The following is a 22,767-nucleotide window of genomic DNA, read 5'->3' on the forward strand; positions in this document are numbered from 1 at the left end:
TCTCTACTGTTTAATGAGTCTGTGCTGTCTGTGAATTACTGAAATGGTTTCCTCTCACCTTTTTATGTATTTTCTCTCCTATTATGTTCTCACCTGTCTTGTCTGGAAAATCCATCAGGCTAACTGTCAGGTAGGTTCTTCTTGATGTTAAAGTGATTATTAGGAGTATCCACATCAGGAAGAGAAGTAAACAGACTGTGAGTGACCTGTGATGAATGATGAAAGTAACCAGAAAAGGCAAATGCTAAATTACAGAGAAACTTTTTGCAGATGCATAAAACCGTAGAAGCTGCAAACTGTGAGCACGTTCAGCCGTTGTGAGCATCTGTCATAAGAACTTAGCCTAAGGGGTCACAGCAGCTCTAAATGGTAAAGTAGGTTGCCTGGACTGTCCAGTTTTGCTGTGGCTCAAAATACAGCCTGCCCCCAGAGGGCTCAGTTGTCATGGAGTGGTATTATATCCTATGTGGCCATGAGCAATTCTGCTGTAAACTATCAGCTTTTATAGATTTGGCCAGGTCCAAGAAAAATTCACAACGATGTTTTTTTTTTAAAGATCTTTTTGATGTGTGTGGACCATTTTTAAAGTCTTTATTGAATTTGCTACAATATTGCTTCTGTTTTTATGTTTTGGTTTTTGGGCCGCGAGGCATGTGGGATCTTAGCTCCCCGACCAGGGATCAGACCCACACCCCGTGCATTGGAAGGCAAAGTCTTAACCACTGGACCGCCGGGGAAGTCCCCACAATGATGTATTTTAAATCCCTATTTTAAGTACGTATTTAGGCACGCCTCGTGCCTTGAAGAAAGAGAGAGACTAGGAAGAAATGGGGGAGAGGTGGCATGTATTCTGTTAAAGCTAAGCTCATCCTTAGAGTTTAATCTGACATGGCTTAACTCTAGTCAAAAGAATAGTCGTTTGAAATTGCATAGGGGGCAGAGCTGTTCGTTTCTCCCCTTGGTGTCAGGGAAAGGGCGTATTCCTTCACCCACATGAAGCAGCAGAACAAGCTCTTTTTAGATCCTCAAGTGCAAAACAGATACTTTATAAACCCAAACCATAGCTAAGCCCAGGAGAAGAGAGACATACATTTAAATTAGAGTGTGTTTGATGTGTGTGTGTGTGTATTGTTTTTAACTTGAGCTCATTTTTATCTTTCAAGAGAAAAAATTATGTGCTACAGTTGCCATGGAACACAGACTGCTCTAATAGCTTTCTAATTTTAATTTCAGAAGTCTACAGAGCAAATGAAGAAGGTCCCTACTATTATTCTTTCAGTCTCTTATAAAGGAGTCAAATTTATTGATGCAACAAATAAGGTGGGTACCACACCTCTCTTTGGTTTAGACACCAGGTACAGTCCTGAGTAAATGATCTAAAATCCTTTGCTTCCCATCATACCCAACATCCCCCATTTTAATCACTCCTCACCCCTGACCTTCATGCTCCCTAAACACAACTGTATACACACACACACAAAGAGGGGCACATTGCATTTGGGGGCTTGATCTAGGATTCCTACACATATTTTGCTTTCACTTTTCCATGGTACCTTCCTTAGTAGACTGTGGCCACTCGGTATCTGGCATGTCCCGTTGGATCCAGAGAATATTAAAACAGAAAAAAAATCACGTCTAGTGTGAAAATGTACCAGTGTCATCATTCCTCCATCAGAGGAAGTGTTACCAGGTGAAGGGCTAGAACATTTGTCTTATCATTTCTCCAGAGATAGGCCTGTCCTTTCTTTTGATGTATGTAATGAATACCTAACACAAGGAACCCATGCTCTGGTGTTTACATCATATAATTGCATTTCGTTCTCAACTATTGAGATGGAAGAGAGGGTTCCAACTGTATTGTTTTCTTAAGAGAGACAATCAGAAAAGAAGCTCAGGCCGTGCTGTGACTCTGCGGTGACTTTGTACTCACAGTGGGAACAGCTTGTGGGCCCTAAGGTCGAGTGTAGACATCTGGGTTGCATTTTACTTTAAAAGTGTCCTTTCTTGGCAAAGATGACAGTGCAGGTGCTAGACTAGAAAACTCAGGTATGACCACTCCCACCCTCCATAAATTCAAACCTGACTTGCTCCTCCTCCAAAACCCCCAAGTCCTGCATTTCAGTCTTACATCCTTCCAACCAATAAAGTGTAGAAATAGGGGAAATGAGGTGATGCCCATTGGTAAACACCATTTGTTTTCTGGACTGCCTATCTAGTCCTCCCAGCTGGACCCACTCCATTCTGGAGAAAGGAAACAGAAGTCATGAAACAGGTGAATTTAAACAATGGAAACTTAGGACCACGGCAACTGGATTTAGATCCAGGGAAACGTCCCGTGGGCAGTGACTCTTGACCATCTATAATAAACCTGAGCATCTGAATCGACCAATTCAAAGCCTTCCCGATTTCTGTCTTCTGTAATGAAGATTGCTACGTCAGCAGTCAGATAAGCCCAAGCTCTCCAAGTCTACTTAGAACAACCCCCCGGGTTTAGAAGCAGTTCTGAAACTCAAGCAGAAAGCTGATAACTCAGCCTCATCATGCTGGTTGATGATATCCAAAGCACACTCAGAGTCAGCTGCCCTACGTGGAATGATGCTTCAACCCGGCAATATGTCATTGACAGTTACAGCTGTCAGATTACAGTTATGGAAACTCTGATCAGAAAAATCCCAGTTGATTTGCTTTTTTATTTCTTGGAAGCAACTTTAGTTGCTGGTGCACAAACTTCCTTTAGCCCTAGATTATAGTCAGTTGGCTTTAAAAGTTTCAAAACTTTATGGAACTCTGACTGAAGATAACATTGCTATCACTGCATCTAAATTTCAAGAAAGGCTTTGGCATTCGGATTTTTTTTTACCTAACCTGGAGCAACTGTCTCTACCGCATTTCGAAAAACATAAATGGCAATATGTTATCAGCTTATGAGTTTGACACTCTCTTAGATTAACAACCTTAGCAGGCTTGGATTCTGACAGTGTCTGAACAAATGGTATTTGCCCTGAGAAGTTTCCAGAGTCTTAAGGCTGTCATCCCATGAAGCTGGTGGTATGACTGGGTGTGTCTGTATTAATTGCATCCTCTCTAACCCACTCTCCACCATCAGAGGAAGGAGAGAGCGCTGTCGGCTCTGTGGCATTTTGCTTACAGACACATCAAGGGCTGTAGATCTTGATCTCCCAGACTTTGAGGAAATGCTTCTGCTTCAGTCGCCAGTACTTAGATGAGTTATTCATAGATCTCTGCTCACTAATGACTACTCTGGAAATCTAAGCACTGAAAGATATGCAAAAGATAGTTGTGTGAATAAAGACACTAAATAAAGAAGGCCCGCATTTCTTTCAGGTCCTTACAGTGTGGTCCTCAGCCTATTTTCAAAATCCAGAGCAAAGGCAAAGAGCATATGTTGGTAGCAGGTGGAGCCAACCTCTCTATGACTATATGACAACATGTGCCTGACTTTTTCAGGAATTTGGGGACATTGACTTCAATACTGGGGCTACACAGGGTCCCCATCCCAGTGTCCTGTGACGTAGTGACCTACCCCAGTCTAATGGTGGATAGGGAGAGGGTGGGTGACTCGGGGCCGTGGTCTTAGGAGTTGGTGTGTGAGAAGCCAAAGCAGAGAGCTTGTATTAGAAGGTGGAAGAAAGAAACAGTGTAGAGCTGCGTTGGTGGAGTTTGGGGAAGGCTGAGAAACACCGCCAGCCAGGGCTGAAGGCCTGGGTTCAGGGGACGCAGAGGAGCCCGTGTTGAAGGATCGTCCTCAGGTTGTGGTATGAAAGGAACTGTGCTCATCCTGCAGTGTCCGCAGTGGCATCATGCATGCCACTTGGTCCTGTACAAAGACCAGCCTCTAATTAATACCCACAGCAGGAAAGGAGCAGATTGATAAACGCCAGGTCCTGCTTTCGGTTTGTACCAGAGATTCCTCCCCTGGGAAGCATCTGGGGGGAGCCACTTTGATTTGAAGTGAAGGACTTGTGACGCATAGACATCTGTGAAGACCTCACAATTTGAGGTGCTTGTGAGCACTAAGCCTGTAGTAAGACACAACCAGAAGTCACAGCTTATTGTTCATGTTTGATGTTTTCTCTTTTTTTTCAAAAGCTCATCATTTTTTTAAATTAATCTATTTTATTTATTTATTTATTTATTTATTGGCTGCGTTGGGTCTTCGTTGCTGCACATGGGCTTTCTGTAGTTGTGGCGAGCGGGGGCTACTCTTTGTTGCACTGCACGGACTTCTCATTGCACTGGCTTCTCTTGTTGCAGAGCACAGGCTCTAGGCGCACAGGCTTCAGGAGCTGTGGCACTTGGGCTCAGTAGTTGTGGCTCACGAGCTCTAGAGCACAGGCTCAGTAGTTGTGGCGCATGGGCTTAGTTGGTCCGTGGCATGTGGGATCTTCCCGGACCAGGGCTCAAACCCATGTCCCCTGCATTGGCAGGCGATTCTTAACCACTGTGCCACCAGGGAAGTCCCCTGTACTTTATTGTTAAACAGTCCTCTCTTAACCGCTGCATCTCTGTAACCCTACCCTGGTCAGATAGAGGGGGTGTTCAGCCTGCACTGGACGCATAGAGTAATCGAAGGCCTCAGACCTTCACTAAGTGACTGCCCTGCAGTCACACAGCTAGCTGGTCATGGAGAAGGACTAAAACTTGACTTTCCCACTCCCTAACCTAACGCTTTTGCACTTTAACTCCATGCTACCTTCCACCAATTCGTTTGAAGTGCAGTGGATACTTAATTAGGTGTTAATGACTCTTCCACTCCTATTAGCCCCCATTAGACTGTGTGAAAGATGAACCCTCCAGCAAAGCACTTCTTTCCTTTTACTCTAATATAAAGTAGCAGCTTTGGCTGAGTTCGTGGAGAAGGGTTAGGTGCCTAGTTGTAAACTTGTAAACCTGTTACCTAGCAACTTGGGAAATGAATCACTAAACCTGATAAGAAGGAAGAAGCGGAAAATGATCTTGAATTAAAAATGGAACTTGGGTTAGATTTATACTAAAATGTTATAGGTAAATCACACCAGCTTTCTGCAGATCCATAGCCCAGAGGTACTCTAGCATGGCATTCTGCCAAGAGGGCTACAACTGCTCAGTTCCAGACCCATCTTCAGATCAGCAGGGTCTTCCAAGAGGTGACACCATCCCCACGTCCAGTGCTTGGCTGAAGGTGGGTTGCATTTTGCCTTCCTGCTCTGACCCCCTCCTCAGTCTTCTCATCCAGCTAAATTAGGAACAATGTAGTGCCTGGGTTGGTTTGTTAGTTTGTTTGTTTTTAATTTATTTATTTTATTTATTTTTGGCTGTGTTGGGTCTTCGTTGCTGCACGCGGGCTTTCTCTAGTTGTGGCGAGCGGGGGCTACTCTTCGTTGCGGTGCATGGGCCTCTCATTGCGGTGGCTTCTCTTTGTTGTGGAGCATGAGCTCTAGGTGCGCGGGCTTCAGTAGTTGTGGCATGTGGGCTCAGTAGTTGTGGCTCGTGGGCTCTAGAGCGCAGGCTTAGTAGTTGTGGCGCACGGGCTTAGTTGCTCCGAGGCATGTGGGATCTTCCCGGACCAGGGCTCGAACCCGTGTCCCCTGCATTGGCAGGCGGATTCTTAACCACTGCGCCACCAGGGAAGCCCAGTTTGTTTGTTTTGAATATCAGCTTCAAACAGGGCTTATGCTATTTTTTTAGGCACAGATTAACTTGGAACTTTTGCCTAAACAAGTGCCAGTTGTTTTTTATAGCACATATTTCTAAAAAGCTCAGAGTCAAATTAAGAGTGTGTGCCGTTCTCATCTGCACCACCCTCTCTGCAGGTCTCCTCCAGGTAGCCCTCGACCAGGGCTGCTGCCTCTATGTGGGGGGCGCTCTCTGGAGGGGTGCTGCATTGTCTCCCTCAGAAAAGGCCTGGCCTGCGGAGGAGACTCAGAGAAGGGCCCTACCTGTTGTAGTCAGGAGCGAGGGAAGCAGGGAGAGGCCAGTTTCTAGGCTCCATCACTTCGTTATCACACCCCCTTCTCTGGTAATTGGCTGAACCAAACAAGTCTCTTCTACACCCACCAGCCAGATACCTCTTTAGCTATTTCTCTACCTGATGAAAGGCAACAGACAAGAAAAAGAATCTCTCCCTGTTGAAGGGTACTGAGCTGCCAAATTTTCTAGCCAAAGAAGCGGCAGGGTGACCCCAGTCCTGGCTTGAGCCTTTTAAAAGCCCTTGTCTCCTTAGAACATGCTTAGATATGGCGGCTCAGCCGCATAAAGGTGTCCACTGTAAACTGAGGAACATCACCTGTACCTCATGAAGATGTCAGCTTTTAATTTATGGAGGAGCCACTAATGACAGGGTGGAATGTATCCTTCCTTGACTTCTCCCAGGAGGAAACAGCTGTGCAGTCTCCATTCCATCTACAGCTGTAGTATCCTTAGTCTTGGAATCATCGTACACATAGAGAACTAGCCTCACTGTTCTGCAGAGGTGGGCAGTGCAGACTGATGGCAGTGTCTCAGTGTTACCTAACGCAAATTTGTGTGCCCGATGCACAGTGAGGTGAAGCAAACCGAACGTCAGAGTTTGGAGCAGAGAAAGGTTTATTGCAGGGCCAAGCAAGGAGAATGGGTGGCTCATGCCCAAAAAACCCCCAAACTCCTCAAAGGGTTTCAGCAAAACATTTTTAAAGACCAAGTGAGGGAGGGGCGTCCCAGAGTATGTGATCAGCTCGTGCACAGTTTTCTGATTGGTTGATGGTGATCAATCCTTAGGCACCGGAAGGTCTGGGGGCTACATGCTCATAATCATCAGTAGTTAATTTCTTCCTTTTGGAGCATCTGAAAAACTCAGGGAATATGCATGAGATACTATTATCTGGGTACTTCTGAGAGGAGGTACAGCAGAGGACATGAGGGAGGGGTATGTCCTGAGAAGGCCCCTGCTCAGTTACATCAGTAGTGAGGTCCCAGGTCCTCACCACATTCTAGCACCACGGATATATCAGGAAGTTCTGTTCAAAATACCTCCCTACACAGTCCATTGCTATGAATTCATTTAAAAGCAAATTTTTTAAGTACCAATTAGGATGACTGAGTGCCAATTACATGAGTTATTCTTAACTGATTGTAGAATATCTTTATTAGCTTGCCTTTCCTCTAGTTTAGACCATGGGAACAGAGGAATAAAAGTTTCAACAGTGGGAGAGGAGGCTGATTTGGGGACATGGAGCAACACAGAGGAGGGCAGGCCTCAGAGTTAAAAGACAGCCCTGGGCTCCTGGAGATTAGAGAAGAGGGGGCCGGTTTCCAGAAAATTGGGAGGGAGGATCCAGAAAGAGGAAAAATGTCATAGTGCTGTAGTAAATTACCATAGACTGGGTTGCTTAAACCATGAATATTTATTTCTCACAGTTTTGGAGGCTGGAAGTCCAAGATGAAGTCACCAGCAGATTCAGTGTCTGATGAGAGCCCCCATTCCCTGCTTCATAAATGGCCATCTTTCTGCTGTGTCCTCACACGGCAGAGAGAGCCAGCTAGCTCTCTTGCCTCGTCTTGTAAAGGCACTAATTGCATTCACAAGAGCTCCACCCTCATGGCCTAATCACATCCCAAAGGCCCACCTCCAAGCACCATCACACTGGGGGGCTAGAATTTCAAGATACAAACTTGGGGAGGACGCAAACATGCAGTTCGTGATTAAGAGAGATCTCCAAAGATACACTTTACCTACTTTACAATTTTTCCCTGGGCCACAGTGCTGTCACACACCATTGAAAATTGTCAGGAGTGACATCTTGTGAATTGGCAAGATTCAGGGAATTCAGTGCAATAAAAATCACAGGGCACTTTTCACTGTTAACACTTTCCCGAGAAGTTGATCAACCTTATGCTAGTAAAAAAATCTCAAGAACACAAAATGCCAATTTAGTTAAAAGTTGGAGCCAATGCTCTATTTTCAGTAATAGTGGATCCTGGACAGGTGAGACCAAATCCACAGACTTCCCGAAGTAATAGCAGCCCCCAATTAAAATGATGGTGGAGGCTCTCAGCACCTGCTAACATCGTACCTATGAAGACCACGCAGATCTCATTAATTTTAAATTTAAGACTCACGAGTTCCTAATTTAGTTTTCTCCTTGAAGAAATGCTATCTGGGTGCCAGAAGAGGATCAGGACCTTCTATTTTGAAACTCTGTCTTGCGATAGGATGTTACTTGTTTATGGGATTCTGATTTCAATTTGAGTTATTTTTGACAGCGCTGCATGTAGCGTCAACATACAGGGTCACTGTGAAGAATGTCTTAATTTAAGTTTCTTTTATGTGTTAATTCTGTAATTGCTTACCAACCACACAGCTCAGTAGAGTGAGGGGTGTGAAGTACTTGCTGGGGGCGCTGGCAGGAAAGGGCATTTTGTAAGCATTTTTAGGCATTGATGGGTGTACACGGAGCATTATATTCGCTCAGGTTATTTAAGACTGTGCAGTTACAAAGCAATTAGGGTAACTAAAGCATTGAGGGTTTTAGATCTATGACAACTGCAAAAACATAAATGGGATATTGTGAGGTTAAGAAATGTTTGCATGATTATGTGAAATCTTTTGCTTCTGTGATACATCAGTGTATCAAAAGAAGTTTCTGGCTGGGTTTGCAGCCCAGATGATGCTCCTTGGTTATTTTGTGCTTCGGGATAATGGTACTTAACCCTTTCCTCAGTTACCTCCCACCGATTATTCTTAGAGGCAGGTTGGGATGAGGGGTCTGGCAGGGAGATGGCATGAAAAAGTGCTAGCCGAGAGAAAAAAATGAAATTATGTTAAACCAGTGAGCGAGAGGTGGGGCTGAGAGGTATTGCAACATAATTTCAGGCCCAGTTCCACTACCTGCCCTGCATAACTTACACTGTCTGAGTACTGGTTTCACCACCTGTGAGCTGATGATGAGGATAACCGCAGCACCCACTCATAATTATACACAGCGGGTATAGTTAGCAAAGCGTCATCCACAGGGCGCTGCATCTAGTGTGCAGCGTGGTGTCTCCCTCATCCCAGCCTTACACCTTAGTCTCCACGGAGTCTTCAAGAGAGAGCGCCTTGACGCGCCCTCGCCTGCCTGCCTTGGCTCTGGGGAGCTAGGGGCCAGGCACAAGACAACAGGTAAAAGATGGTGAGGGATCAGCCTCCCAGCAGGCAGAACAACATGGCAGGTGATCCTTTCCAGACAGAGTTAGCAGGAGGCAGCGCTGACTCTACATGGAAAATGGAAACAGTAAAATGCTTAGTAGTTACTATTTTTTTTTAAAGTGTCTGCCACCCAGACTGCTTCTGCACACAGCACCATGTGAGAACTGCTGCTCCAGGACAGGACTATTTTAGGTTGTTTTTAACTAAACGAAAGCATTCCTTCCAGACCTGGTGTACCTTTGCCCACGGATAGTATGTTGAATCACTTTGAATGTTGCTACTCTAGAACATTCTAGGACGAGGGAAAGCAACTGCTTCCCAGATCATTTACCTTGGTTCTAAAATATGCTGGTTTGCAGAGGAAAACAACGGTCGTTTGTGTCATTTCTTCCAGAACATAATTGCCGAACATGAAATTCGTAATATCTCCTGTGCTGCCCAGGACCCAGAAGACCTCTCAACATTCGCTTATATCACAAAAGATTTGAAGTCCAATCACCACTACTGTCACGTGTTTACTGCCTTCGATGTGGTGAGTAACTACCCTCTTTGGACAGACTAAATATTTCCCTAATATACCTGGACTTTATTGAAAGCCCAGCTTGCAATTTAGATGCTTGGCTTGTTTACCAAGTTTTAAGGTATACCTGGTGTAAGGTATTTTGCAGACTCAGCTTTTCTGACTTTTTTCTGTATTTTTCATTCATTCATTAAATTTAGAACTCCACTTCTATCCAGTATCTGAACCGTCATTGCTCAGTTACTAACCTCACTTTTCATATCAGACGAGTTCCTTTCTTTCTCTGGTAGCAAAATATAGTAAATGTCTTCCAGCCTTTCTGTTCCTTTGCTATGTCTGTTGGTTTCTTTGGTAGCCATTTCTAAGTAGTAGGGCATGATAGTCTAGGTTTGTTTGGAGGAAGAATAAATTCAGTGCCTCATGCAATATTTGTGGTTTTCTATATTGAATAGTAGTTAAATTAGACATTTATAAATAATAATTGGGAACAGCAAGGTTTGGTCCATTTGAATATGGCCCATATTCAGAAGTTGGTCTTGTAATGACGTCCTTATGGTGTTACACTACCTATGGTCCTATTTGTCATTAAGTCTAAAAACTAGCCCATATATTACAAACTTGGAAAATGGAAGCAATTCTAGAAAGTAACAAGTATTCCTTCTTATACCTTCAAGATGGTACAAATTGCTTGAGGATAACTCCATTGTAGTACATTGGGCATTCTAAATTTGAAGCAGACAGAACAGAGACAGCTACAACCATGAAATAATTTGTAATCAGAAGAATTCTAAAATGTCACTTTAATTTGACAATTCTGCTCTGCTCAAGTTTTGAAATACACGTTTAAAGAATTACACAGAAATTGCAGTATAATATATTCTTGAGAGGCCAGCCCACAGTTCAATATCATGGGTAAGACTGCTTGAAGCAATCATTTTTAGTTCTGACAAACTCCCATGGACCAAGGACCACAGTAACCCAGAATTTACCCCATCCTAAGGGATGTTAGGCTCATGCCCAGAACGTTGTATCGGGCTGCATGTGGCCCATCCCTTTCAAGTTTTGAAGATTGAAAACAGGAAAGAATGCCATGTGCCTTTAATTTTTTTTTTCTATTTTAAGAGGCATGAGGAGAATAATATACAGGTGGTCTGTGTTAACAGTAAGGACCGCAAAGCCAAGCCCTCCAAGGCTGCTCTAGATATCTCTGGATGCGTTTGTTTGCATGGGATCAACAGTGTTGATTAAAGCCATGTCAGCATTAGGTTTCTGGTGCCTTAGACATAACTTGCCATTCTTGTGAAATGCAATTGTTTCTTTTTGTAGCATTTTTGAAAAATATTTATTTATTTGGTTGCACCAGGTCTTAGTTGTGGCAGGTGGGCTCCTTAGTTGCGGCATGCAGGCTTCTTAGTTGCGGCATGCAGGCTTCTTAGTTGCAGCATGCAGGCTTCTTAGTTGCAGCATGCATGTGGGATGTAGTTCCCTGACCAGGGATCAGACTCGGGCCTGCTGCATTGGGAGCTCGGAGTCCCAACCACTGCACCACCAGGGAAGTCCCGCAGTTGTTTCTTAAAACAGCGAAGTTCCATTCTATCCACATACATCTTGGTTTGCGTGATACACCTTCCTCTGGGATTTGCCTTGGTGTCATAGAGCAGCCTGCTCAGGGTTCACATCCCAACTCGCTGCCTGCTCCCGGGTCTTAGACGAGTTGCAGGACTTTTCTGAGTCCTGATTTCCTTTGTCTATAAAACAGGCACAGTGATTGTACCCTACAGGTTTTCTTTGGGATTGAAATGAAGGAACGTTTGTAGAGCGTTCATAAATAATGCGTGTTCAGTGTTCGCTTCCCCCGCACCACCTCTTCTCTCTCCTTGCCTGCTGACCTCACAGTTTACAGCCTGGACTTTTTCTGCTAAAAGACATAAGATAGATTTTCTAGAAGTGTACTTATGGTCCGAAGTTTTCCCACTGCCCTTGTGAAAGAATTGAAAAAAATAGAAGAAAAAATAAAATAGAAACAATAGGAAGAAAGCATAGACTCTGTAGGCTTTCTATTGGTATATTGCATCTATATAGTGTTTTCATTGAATGTCAACATTAGTATTCCAGAATTGTCAGGATGAATTCCACCCTTCCCTTGGGTATTGCAGCATTTCTTTCTAAATTGATTTTAGAGTAATATATAATTTGCCTTCATAAGAGTATCCAAAACATTGTTCTCTATTGAACAATAAGCTAAAAATGATACCCGTGGGCCATCTGGCCTCTTGAGTTTTTTTAGTGTGTGTACATGTGACGCCAGAATACAGAAGTGAAATGTGGGGAAAAAATAGTCAACTGTTTAGTTTTAAGATCAACATGATGTTCCTGATACATTTGGAAAACGAGTGGAGAATTGCTTCACCTTTTGTCTTTTCATCCATATGTTTGATTTAATGTAGACATTCACTAGGTTAGGAGTCTGGTTTCAGCTCCAGAGGATTTTCATCTTACACCACAAATCGACCATTTTAATCCTCTGTAGGTGAACAGTTTGTCTAACTTCAAAAATAGTAACAAAGGCCACCAGCCTTGACGTGGGCCTTCGAGCAATTTTGAGATGCACCAAGCTTTGCTTGCACTAAAAAAAACCTCTTTGAGCATGGATTTTGTATCTTTATGTAGGGCAGTTCAATATGCAGTCCAGTCTTGAAGCCTTAAAATTCTTTTGGTGTGAATCAGTCCCCCAGGCTGCCCAAATGGCAAAAGAAAAGAAAAGAATACCTTAAGTATACGTGTAGTCTTTCAGCTGATGTGCATGAGTACATGTGCATTTTTAATTGCAGTTATTGCTACTTTGACCTTGTAGATCTTTTATGGGTCGCAAGAAGTTTTTATGAATATTTCTTATCACCAAGAAAACCCAATGATGTCTAGGAGGTTTCCAGTTTACTGAGAGTTGGATTTGAAATTCAGAGCATTTTTCCCATAGAAATCCTGTGGTCTTGGAAGGGAGCATGTGAATTTAACGTAGTTCCTTTACTCTGGGACCTTGCGGAGCCCTTAGTAGGCTCAGACACCGGGAGGGGGTGGAGTGACCCTGGTTTCCCAAGTTCATTTGGCCGTGGTAGCCTCTTTTGGGGAGAGCTTCTCACGGAGGTGGCGTGCTGCAGAACACACTTCAGGAAATGTTACGCTTTATCTTCTCTAAGCTTGTTTCCATGACTTAGAATCTATGCTAAATTCAGCTTGTGATATTTTCAGTTTTTAATGACAGGTAGATGAAAATTTTAAAAGACTAGAGCAGAAAGGGAATTAGCGTTCCCAAGAAAAGCCAGTATGTACCTACCGGCGTGCTCCAGACCTACTCTGCATTCTAGACTCACTAGTCTAGAATCAGCTGGTGGCAGCTGATTTCTAGTCACCTCCCCAGTGGGACACATCTCATCCACTACAGAACAAGAGGCTGCCCAGCCTCCACCTTCCAGGCAGTGAAAACTTGGGGGAAGAGAGTAGGGCTGTGTAGGAAAAAAGAATGTGTTACAAGACCAGGAGTTATAAGGCTTAAAACAACGGATTCAGCTTCTCTCTTCTCCACTCTTATCTCAAATGAATGAAGGGAAAATCCATGCCGCTGAGATTGCAAGAGGGAGAATGGGTATTTCAGCAGCCACCAGATCCCAAGGCTGCAGTGATCATCCTTAAAAGGCCACCATAGGAAAGAGATAGATAAAACCAAGATCATTTGGCAACTATCATCTTCTATGTATTATTCACTCAGTCTAGATTTCTAGGACATAGAATGGAGATAGGTAGATTAGAAAGATTTTGATGCATTCTCTGTGGGACTGTCAGATTTATTTTAAAAATCTGGGAGGGACCTCATTCACTAGTTCTAAAATATGAAAGGTTTATTTTGTTTAAATAGCATTAAAAGCCATGACTGCCGCTAAACCCTGGCTAACTCTCACTTCTCTATAAAGAACATGTTTGCAGTCTTTGATATTTTTAGCCATGCTCATTTTTCTCTTACTTGCAACTCCCAAATTCTGTCACCTTCAGTGTATATGGCTTAGACTGGTTGTGGAATGTGTAGAGAATGTCAAAGTCTTGATGCCGGTGGGCGGTGCGTGGGGGAGACGAGGCTCCCTCTTTCCTGTGCTTTCTTGGCTGAATGTGGGCCGTGAAAGGATCTAAACTGGAGAAACAGAGATGACAAAATGCAGGAAACCGTGGTCAGCAGGGGGACAGCATTTTATAGTCCTTCTCCATCACTAGGTACCAGCAAACCTAAGCGCAGGGGAAGAAGAACACCAGAGTCAACCACTCTGTCATGATCAGTTTAATGAAAGTGAGATTCCTGAGCCCTTTATTTTTCTCCAGTTTTATTGAGATAAAATCGACATATTACACTGTATTCGTTTTAGATGTACCGCATAAGGATTTGATATATGTATGCGCTGCAAAATGATCAGCACAAGTTAACATCCGTCACCTCACATAGTTACACATTTTGTGTGTGTGTGTGTGTGTGTGTGTGTGATAAGAACTTTAAGATCTACTCTGTCAGCAACTTTCAAATGTACAATACAGGCATACCTGAGAGATACGGCAGGTTCTGTTCCAGACTCCTGCAATGAATCGTATATCACAATAAAGCAAGTCACATGAATTTTTTGGTTTCCCAGTGCATATAAAAATTATGTGTACACTGTACTATAGCCTGTTATGTGTGCAATACCATCATGTCTAAAAAAGCAATGTACATGCCTTAATTTAAAAATGCTTTATTGCTAAAAACTGCTAACCATCATCTGAGCCTTCAGCAAGTCATAATCTGTTTGTAATGGTGACATCAAAGATCTGATCACCGTTCACCGTAAGAAATATAATCATAATGAAAAAGTTTGAAATCTTGCCAGAATTACCAAAATGGGACACAGAAACACAAAATGAGTAAATGCTATCAGAAAAATGGAGCCAGTAGACTTGCTCAATGCAGGGTGCCACAAGCCTTCAATTTTTTAAAATAGCGATATCTTCAAAGTGCAATAAAACGAGGTATGCCTGTATGGTACTGTTAACTATAGTCACCATGCTGTACATTGCATCCCTGGGACTTATTTATCTTATAACTGGAAGTTTGTGCCTTTTGACCATTTCTCCCTTTCTTAAACTCGGAGATTCTTTTCGTGGAGTAGCGTGGGGTTCTGAATGGAAAGTACTTACGGCTTATGTTGCAGAGATTGTCCCACAGAGTGGGAATTTACAAGTGCAAAAGAACTTCTGTTATCATTGATGTTAGTTGACCTCTGACAATGAAATTAATACTGTATGTGGAGGTAGGTGGTCTCTTTCATTCTGATTCTCATTTTCTCCACCTGAAAATGGCCCTCAACCTGTTGGACTATGATACTATGAAAATAAATGGCAATGTAAGAAAATGCTAAAGTGCATAGAGCCCTTAAGATAGGACTGTAACACTTTCCCTGGCTAGTCTCCCACGTACAAAGTAGCAACCTACACTTAAGTAGAAGCCTTTCCCTGGCCCCTTGCAGCACCTGAAACTCATCAAGTCAGTGGCAGGAGTGATTGAATAAAAATGGCACTTCACCGGTGGTCCAGTGGTTAAGACTCTGAGCTCCCAATTCAGGGAGCCTGGGTTCGATCCCTGGTCTGGGAACTAGATCCCACATGCTGCAACTAAGACCCAGTGCAGCCAAATAAATAAAAATTCAAAAAATTTAAAAAAAAAAAAAACCACGGCAGCACTCCCAGTCCTATGGCCGTTATATACCACCTCCTCCCCCGCCCCAAAATTAAATAGATTAACACTGCTGGGTTACATTTATCCATACCTCCTCTCCATTGGCATAAATCGTTGAGAATTAACTAAGCCATAAAGCCAAAGGTGGGTGAATATTAAGAGAATAATAGTCACTCTTTTTTTCTTTCATCCCTATTTTTTTGAGGGGTGAGGCAGATGGATGTTAACAGGGCTTTAAATCAATCCCATTTTCTATGAAGTTAGAAAGTAGTCATTCTGATTTTTTTCCACAGGTTGTTTTGCAGCATTCGTACACATATTCATTATAGCCCCCTCCCAAAGAACTGAAAATCAAATGTCATGTCTAGGGGTGACGCCTTTAGAATCAGCCTGGTTTTGAATCCCAGGTCGGCACTTCTTAGTTTCATAGTTTGGGCAAGAATGCCTGTAATCCTCAGTTTCCTCATCTGTAAAATAGAGATAACAGCAGTACCCGCTGCCTAGGGCTACCGTAAGGATTAAGTGAGATGACACACGTCCATGTCCAGCACGTGGTGTTCAGTCAGTCTTAGCTTCTAAGGGCAGGAGAGCAGCAACAGCGGTTACGGGGGTGGTTATGTTCTTTCTCGTCAGACCTGTGGGAGGATTTACGTCCCGGTTTTCGGTTTACAACATACGTTTGCTGCGGCGGTATCCCACCCCTGAGGGGAAGAGTCCAAGTCTGTATCAAATACATTTCTGCATTTATTGAGTGCCCGCCGTGAGGCAGGCACACCGCGCTGCTCTCCAGGATGTCCGAGTTCAGAGGGAGAAGCAGGGACATAGCGAATGGTTGCAGTAAAATCCTGCCCGTGCTCTCCTGCAGTTTTGCTGGCCCCAGCAGGGGGAGGGCTCCCAGAGGAGGGACACAGGGGCTGGAAGCTGAGCGCTGAGTTTGTATGAACATGCGGGCATCTTGGAGGCCTGACAATTCGTTCATGCACTTTGGAAAGATGAGGTGAGGCATTAGTCATCTGCCATAAGCAGAGAAAAAGTCACTTTTATCAACTGTCGTGTCCATTTGAGAAAGATTTTCAACAAGGGTTAAAACTTGGTAGGTAAGAAGGGTCTTGAATGTGATAAATGCCCCTTTGGAGGCATCACAAGTTGGCGAAGGGTTTACCGTAGCCTCCGCTAGGAGCTTTTACTTTTGAAGAATGGCGAGGAGCTGAAATCCAGCAGCTCGCTCTTCTGCACACCCTTTCCCCAAGTCCCTGCCAAGTGACAGGACAAAGATGGACTGTGTTCCCCTTCTGCCCTGGCAGGCCAGCCCCTCCAGCACGGGTGTGAGAGGTCTGCTGTCCAGCCACCGTAGGCTGTGGTTCCATGTGGACAGGCGACCACCAGGCGTGAGTACGTGATTGCTACAGAGAACCTGGAACTTTATAAGAAAGCCTTTCTTAGTCTTTCACTGAGCTGATGGCACTCATGTACTTGGGATGAGGCATGACGTGAAACCTTAGCAGATGCAGTGGAATGCTCTGCCATTTTTAAAAATCTGGTTTTTGAAGACCATTTAATGGCACGCAAAAACCATTCATGATTTAATGTTGCATGAAAAAGCAACTCATGAAACTGCACTTAAATATCATTCTAATTTTGTTTTTAAATTCACATAAATATTCATATAGCTTATAAAAGTATTTGTGGATATATACAAATGTAAAAGGAAAAGAAACCAAAATGTAGCAGTGGCTATATCCCAGCAGTAGAATTTTGCAGGTGATTTTTAATTTTCTTCTTTACATATTTTCAAAAATTTCTACATGTACCCCTGTTATATTTAGAGAGAAGTATTAATTTCATGATTCTTTTAGTTAGCTGGAATTAGCCCTAAAGAAACTATCTGCATTTTATCCAGTTGCTGTGTCAGCCCTGGACTAGATAGGCATCTTAGCAGAATGCCTAATATTTATTTCTAAATGCTGAAGACCTGCGACTGGGCAGTATTTGTTTCTATAAATATAATCTATCAAGACTTAATCTCTGACTTGTGCTTGAGAGAACTAAGTAGGTAGAGCTAAGGAATGTCAATGAATTCTGTGAATATGGCCAGAATATTCTCAGTTATTTTTGCCTCAAGACGTGGGTGAAGCAAGTGGTAGATGAAACCTACCCTGCCTCTTAAAAAACAAGATGTACAAGCAAAATACAGCCAGAGGAGAAACGTGGCTTCTTTCTGGAGGCCCCACCATAGACCCGTATTGAAAACACTTTCCTTTATCTTTAGGCCCAAAGGGCGTGCCCTGCACTGGTTCAGCATTTGTTCAGCTAGGATCTACCTGTGGAGAGAAGATAGAAGGGAAGAATGCGCTGTGGCCATCCACAGGCACCCGTATCTTACCCTTGGGGTGCAAGTCCTCTTATCTTAGGGACCTACAGGGCAGCGTCCTTTTTTCAGTTCCTCCAACATTTATTGAGCACCTGGTATGTCCTAAGCCCTAGAGATGCAGTCAAATGAGAGGAGAGCCCTCAAGGAGCTCAGCCGGCTGGGGGATTTGGACCTATAAAGAGAAAATCCTAATAAATTCTTTACAGTCAGTGGAGCTGTGCCCACCTGAGGAGGGCACCTGGCGCAGCCTGGGGTGTCGGGGAAGGGGATTCAGAGCAGGCTCCTGGAAGACGTAATGCCCCAGGTGCATCTTCAAGGTTGAGCAGTAACTCACCAGGCAAAGGGAGAGGTGGGGAACGGGCATATTGTTAAGAATAAAAGCCATTTAATAATAGACAAAATACTTGGCCATTTAGAATAGTTTTGGGGTGAGCGTTGCTGTGAGGACATCCCCTGTGGTGGAAGCCAGCCCCGTGGTCACTGCACCTCTGTGCACTGGCTGGTGGATTGTTGAGACCTGCAGTCCAGCCTTTGGGGAATGTGCTACTATTTCATATGGCATCAGCTGTACATACATCGCTAAACTGAAGCCGTTGTTGGTTGGGTAAAAGACAGACAACAGCGTCTAATCAGAGAACCCTGGAGCTCCCAGGTGGAGAGGGACCTAAAGGTCACCGGGACCAGACCCCCTCTCAGTGTCATCTCCTCAGTGGCAGTGATAGGTACAGAGGCAGGCAGCCCAGGGCAGACGTAGCCCATGCAGGTGATCCAGGCGTGGTCTTTACTCACTGACACTGGTGTAGTAGACCTCTGAGGCTCCTCTTAACACCCCAGGCTTCTTTGCACAGATACAGCCCTTTTTTCCTTGAATGTCTGTTTGCATCCTCTTCAGGTGAGGATAGCTTCTGCCGACCTCAGGAATTGCTTCTGCTGGCCCCCAGGAGCCAAAGGATATTCAGGTCCTGTAGCTTTCTGAGACTATGGAATACAATTATTTGTTCCTTCAATTTTAGTCACTAAAATGTAGTGTTTTTGGTTTTTTGTTTTTTTTTATTGCTAATGGAAAGTGCCTGCAGACAGATCAGAATGGTCCACTTGTAAACAGCGGCGTCCCAGCCTAAGCCAGCAGGGCCTCTCTCCCTGTGGTGTCCCCTCTCTCCTCAGCACACTTCCTTTTTTGTCACTTTCACCAGATGATGTGAGACTCGTGTCTGATGTACCTTGTCAGCCATTTTTTCAGTAATGGGTTAAACAAAATAAGCTGTCGAATAAACATTTAAGTGAATAAACAACCACCATTTATACTATGCCTCCTTCCATAAAGGACTTAAGGCAACCTACATGAATAGGTATGTTAAATCTGAAAATATAGATAGATACACATAGATCTGAAGTAGGGAAAATACACACTAAAAGGAAGATCAAGACCCAGGGGAAAGTTTTAACATCAACCTGCAAACCACAGAATTCTACATAGTTATTAGAAGTGAGCCACAGATTTGGCTCTGAGCTTCCTGGAGGTCAAGGCAAGTAGGAAAACACAGTCATTACATGCTTGATATTTCTTGGGTGAGTATACCCCATCCTCTCAGAAGACAAAACTTCAATGAGAGTGATTCTGAAAGAACTTTTTTTTTTAATTGAGGCATAGTTGATTTACAGTGTTTCCGGTGTACAGCAAAGTGATGCAGTTATATATATATATACATATATATCTATTCTTTTTCATATTCTTTTCCATTATAGGTTATTACAAGATATTGAATATAGCTCCCTGTGCTATATAGTAGGTCCTTGTTGTTTATCTGTTTTATATATAGTAGCGTGTATCTGTTAATCCCAAATTACTAACTTATCCCTCCTTCCCCCTTTGGTAACCATAATTTTGTTTTCTATGTCTGTGAGTCTATTTCTGTTTTGTAAATAAGTTCATTTGTATCATTTTTTTAGACTCCACATATAAGTGATATCATATGATATTTGTCTTTCTCTGTCTGACTGCACTTAGTATGATAATTTCCAGGTCCATCCATGTTGCTGCAAATGGCATTATTTCATTCTTTTTTATGGCTGAGTTATATTCCATTGTATATATGTACCACATCTTTAACCATTCATCTCTCAATGGACATTTAGGTTGCTTCCATGTCTTGGCTATTGTAATAGTGCTGCTATGAACATTGGGATGCATGTAACTTTTCAAATAAGGGTTCTCGTCTTTTCCGGATATATGCCCAGGAGTGGGATTGCTGGATCATATGGTAACTATATTTTTAGTTTTTGTAAGGAACCTCCATACTGTTCTCCATAGTGGCTGCACCAATTTACATTCCCACCAACAGTGTAGAAGGGTTCCTTTTTCTCCACACCCTCTCCAGCATTTATTATTTGTAGACTTTTTGTTGGTGGCCATTCTGACTGGTGTGAGGTGGTACCTCATTGTAGTTTTGATTTGCATTTCTCTAATAATTAGCAATGTTGAACATCTTTTCATGTGCCTGTTCGCCATCTGTATGTCTTCTTTGGAGAAATGTCTGTTTAGGTCTTCTGCCCATTTTTTGATTGGGTTGTTTGTGGTTTTTTTGATACTGAGCTGTATGAGCTGTTTGTATATTTTGGAATTAATCCCTTGTCGGTCACACTGTTTGCAAATTTTTCTCCCATTCCGTAGGTTGTCTTTTAGTTTTGTTTATGGTTTCCTGTGCTGTGCAAAAGCTTTTAAGTTTAATTAGTCCCATTTGTTACTTTTGCTTTTGTTTCCATTACTCTAGTATATGGACCCCCCCCAAAAAAATTGCTGCAATTTATGTCAAAGAGTGTTCTGCCTATGTCTTCCTCTAGGAATTTTATAGTATCTAGGAGTTTATAGTATACCGGTCTTAACATTTAGGTCTTTAACCCATTTTGAGTTTATTTGTGTATATGGTGTTAGAGAATGTTCTAATTTCATTCTTTTATATGTAGCTGCCCAGTTTTCCCAGCACCACTCATTGAAAAAAGACTGTCCTTTCTCCATTATATATTCTTGCCTCTTGTTGTAGATTAATTGACAAGTGTGTGGGTTTATTTCTGGACTCTCTATTCTGTTCCATTGACCTATGTATCTGTTTTGTGCCAGTACCATACTGTTTTGATTACTGTAGCTTGTCATATAGTCTGAAGTCAGGGAGCCTGATTCCTCTAGCTCTGTTCTTCTTTCTCTCTCTTTTTTTTTTTTTTTTTTTTTTTGTATTGGCTATTTGGGGTGTTTGGTGTTTCCACAGAAATTTAAATTTTTTTTCCAGTTCTGTGAAAAATGCCATTGGTAATTTGATAGGGATTGCATTGAATCTGTAGATTGCTTTGGGAGGTATGGTCATTTTAACCATATTGATTCTTCCAATCCAAGAACATGGTATATCTTTCAATCTTTTTGTGTCATCTTCATTTTCTTTCATCAGCATCTTATAGTTTTCAGAGTACAGGTGTTTTGTCTCCTAAGGTAGGTTTATTCCTAGGGTTTTGGGGTTTTTTTGATGCGATGGTGAAAGAACTTTTTGTCCTGGGTCTCCAGGAGGGGATATTGTGTGATGGTGTCTTTACCAACATTCATATGCTGAATCTCCAAAACACAAGATGGTTCCTCAGAGGGTCCTTCAGTGAAAGTGGAGGCAGAACACCAACAGACTCATGAAAGCAATAAGGCAGGACAGCCCAGTGGCACAAAACACTGTCTTATCTAAAGTCAGATCTGGGTTTGAATCCTGGCTCTGCCCCTGACTAGCTGTGTGAACTTGGCCAAGTTAATCAATCTCACTAATTATGAGTTTCTCACACATAAAATGGGGATGATAATTCCTCCTCTACAAGGTGGTTGTGAGGATTAGATAATCCACGTCAGGCCCTTAGCTGGTCTCTGGGGTGTAGTTAACAATGTCATGTGTTAGTTGCTGCTACCACTGCTTTATCATCTGTATGAGAGGAAGTAGAATGTGGTTCAAGTTGACAGGTGGTCCAATTTGGTGCAGGGATCAAACCTAGCACGGCTACAAGGGTGGACTGACTGCATGTCCATAAGCTAATGTCCACATAGAACATTTTCCCAGCTGGGTTTGATAGAAATTGGACAGAAGAGTCAACTCTTTGCTCTGGACTTGGAGTAGAGGCAATAGGTTTCCAGGTTAAAGGAAGAACTGAGTATTCTAAAATTCAGCTGAGCAGATGCTAGAATTGACATCCAATACAAAAACTGACCAAATGGATGGCCAGCCCCACTAGTACATGGGGGTGAGCCGTGGAAACACCAGAAAACAGGGCCTGGATTTTGCCTGGAAAACAGTTCCCAACCCTCTCTGCCAAAGAAGGAAAAGGCAGATGATGGATAAAGAATAAGATTATTTTGAGCTAGAAGATTTTCTCTTATTTTTAATGCTCAAAACGCAAAAGCTTATTATTTTTTATGATTGTAAAATTATTCGTCATTTGAATAAAGTTCAAAACATACAAAGAAGTATAAAGAAGAGAAAATTTGTCCACGGTCTTAACACTTAGTGATAACCACTAGTAACGTTTTGATATATACTGTTTTCTATGCACATAGACAGATACCATCTGTGTATGTATACATAATTTTTACTGAGTCTTTTAACCAGTTTTTTAAATGCCTCCATTTTCATTTTAAATGGCTGCCTAGTATCTCACTGTGTAGATCTATGTAGTATACTTAATCAGTTCCCTATTAGGGGGAAATTTTTAAACTACGATGAATATTCTTGCAAATATGCCATTGAACCCTTGAGCCCAAAAGATTTTCAAACCAGGAGTTTCCAACACAGAAAAATCCTAATGATGTGCCAATTAATATAAATTAATTACCTGGGTGCCCAGAGTTTTTCCTAGGGGACAGATTGCCTAAAGCCTATGCTTCAGTTATTCTAATACCAAAATGATGAGTGTGCCGGGTAAAGCCTCAGTGACTA

General features: G+C 42.7%; 1 protein-coding gene across 18 annotated transcripts in view; it reads left to right on the top strand.

Moving 5' to 3' along the window:
* The window catches only part of ANKS1B (ankyrin repeat and sterile alpha motif domain containing 1B), a 1,150,138-nt gene that overhangs the window by 1,110,120 nt on the left and 17,251 nt on the right, over positions 1-22,767 (top strand). For 16 of the 18 annotated variants that reach the window (XM_082419292.1, XM_082419289.1, XM_082419300.1 and 13 more), the window contains 3 exons: positions 119-130; positions 1,234-1,320; positions 9,561-9,698. In XM_082419292.1, the coding sequence (XP_082275418.1) occupies positions 119-130; positions 1,234-1,320; positions 9,561-9,698 (237 nt within the window). The remainder of the gene's footprint in view (positions 1-118; positions 131-1,233; positions 1,321-9,560; positions 9,699-22,767) is intronic. The other 2 variants (XM_082419302.1, XM_082419305.1) reach the window with 1 other exon arrangement.

Source organism: Balaenoptera physalus, assembly GCF_965194825.1.
Source record: "Balaenoptera physalus genome assembly, chromosome: 13".
NCBI classification, from domain to species: Eukaryota; Metazoa; Chordata; class Mammalia; order Artiodactyla; family Balaenopteridae; genus Balaenoptera; species Balaenoptera physalus.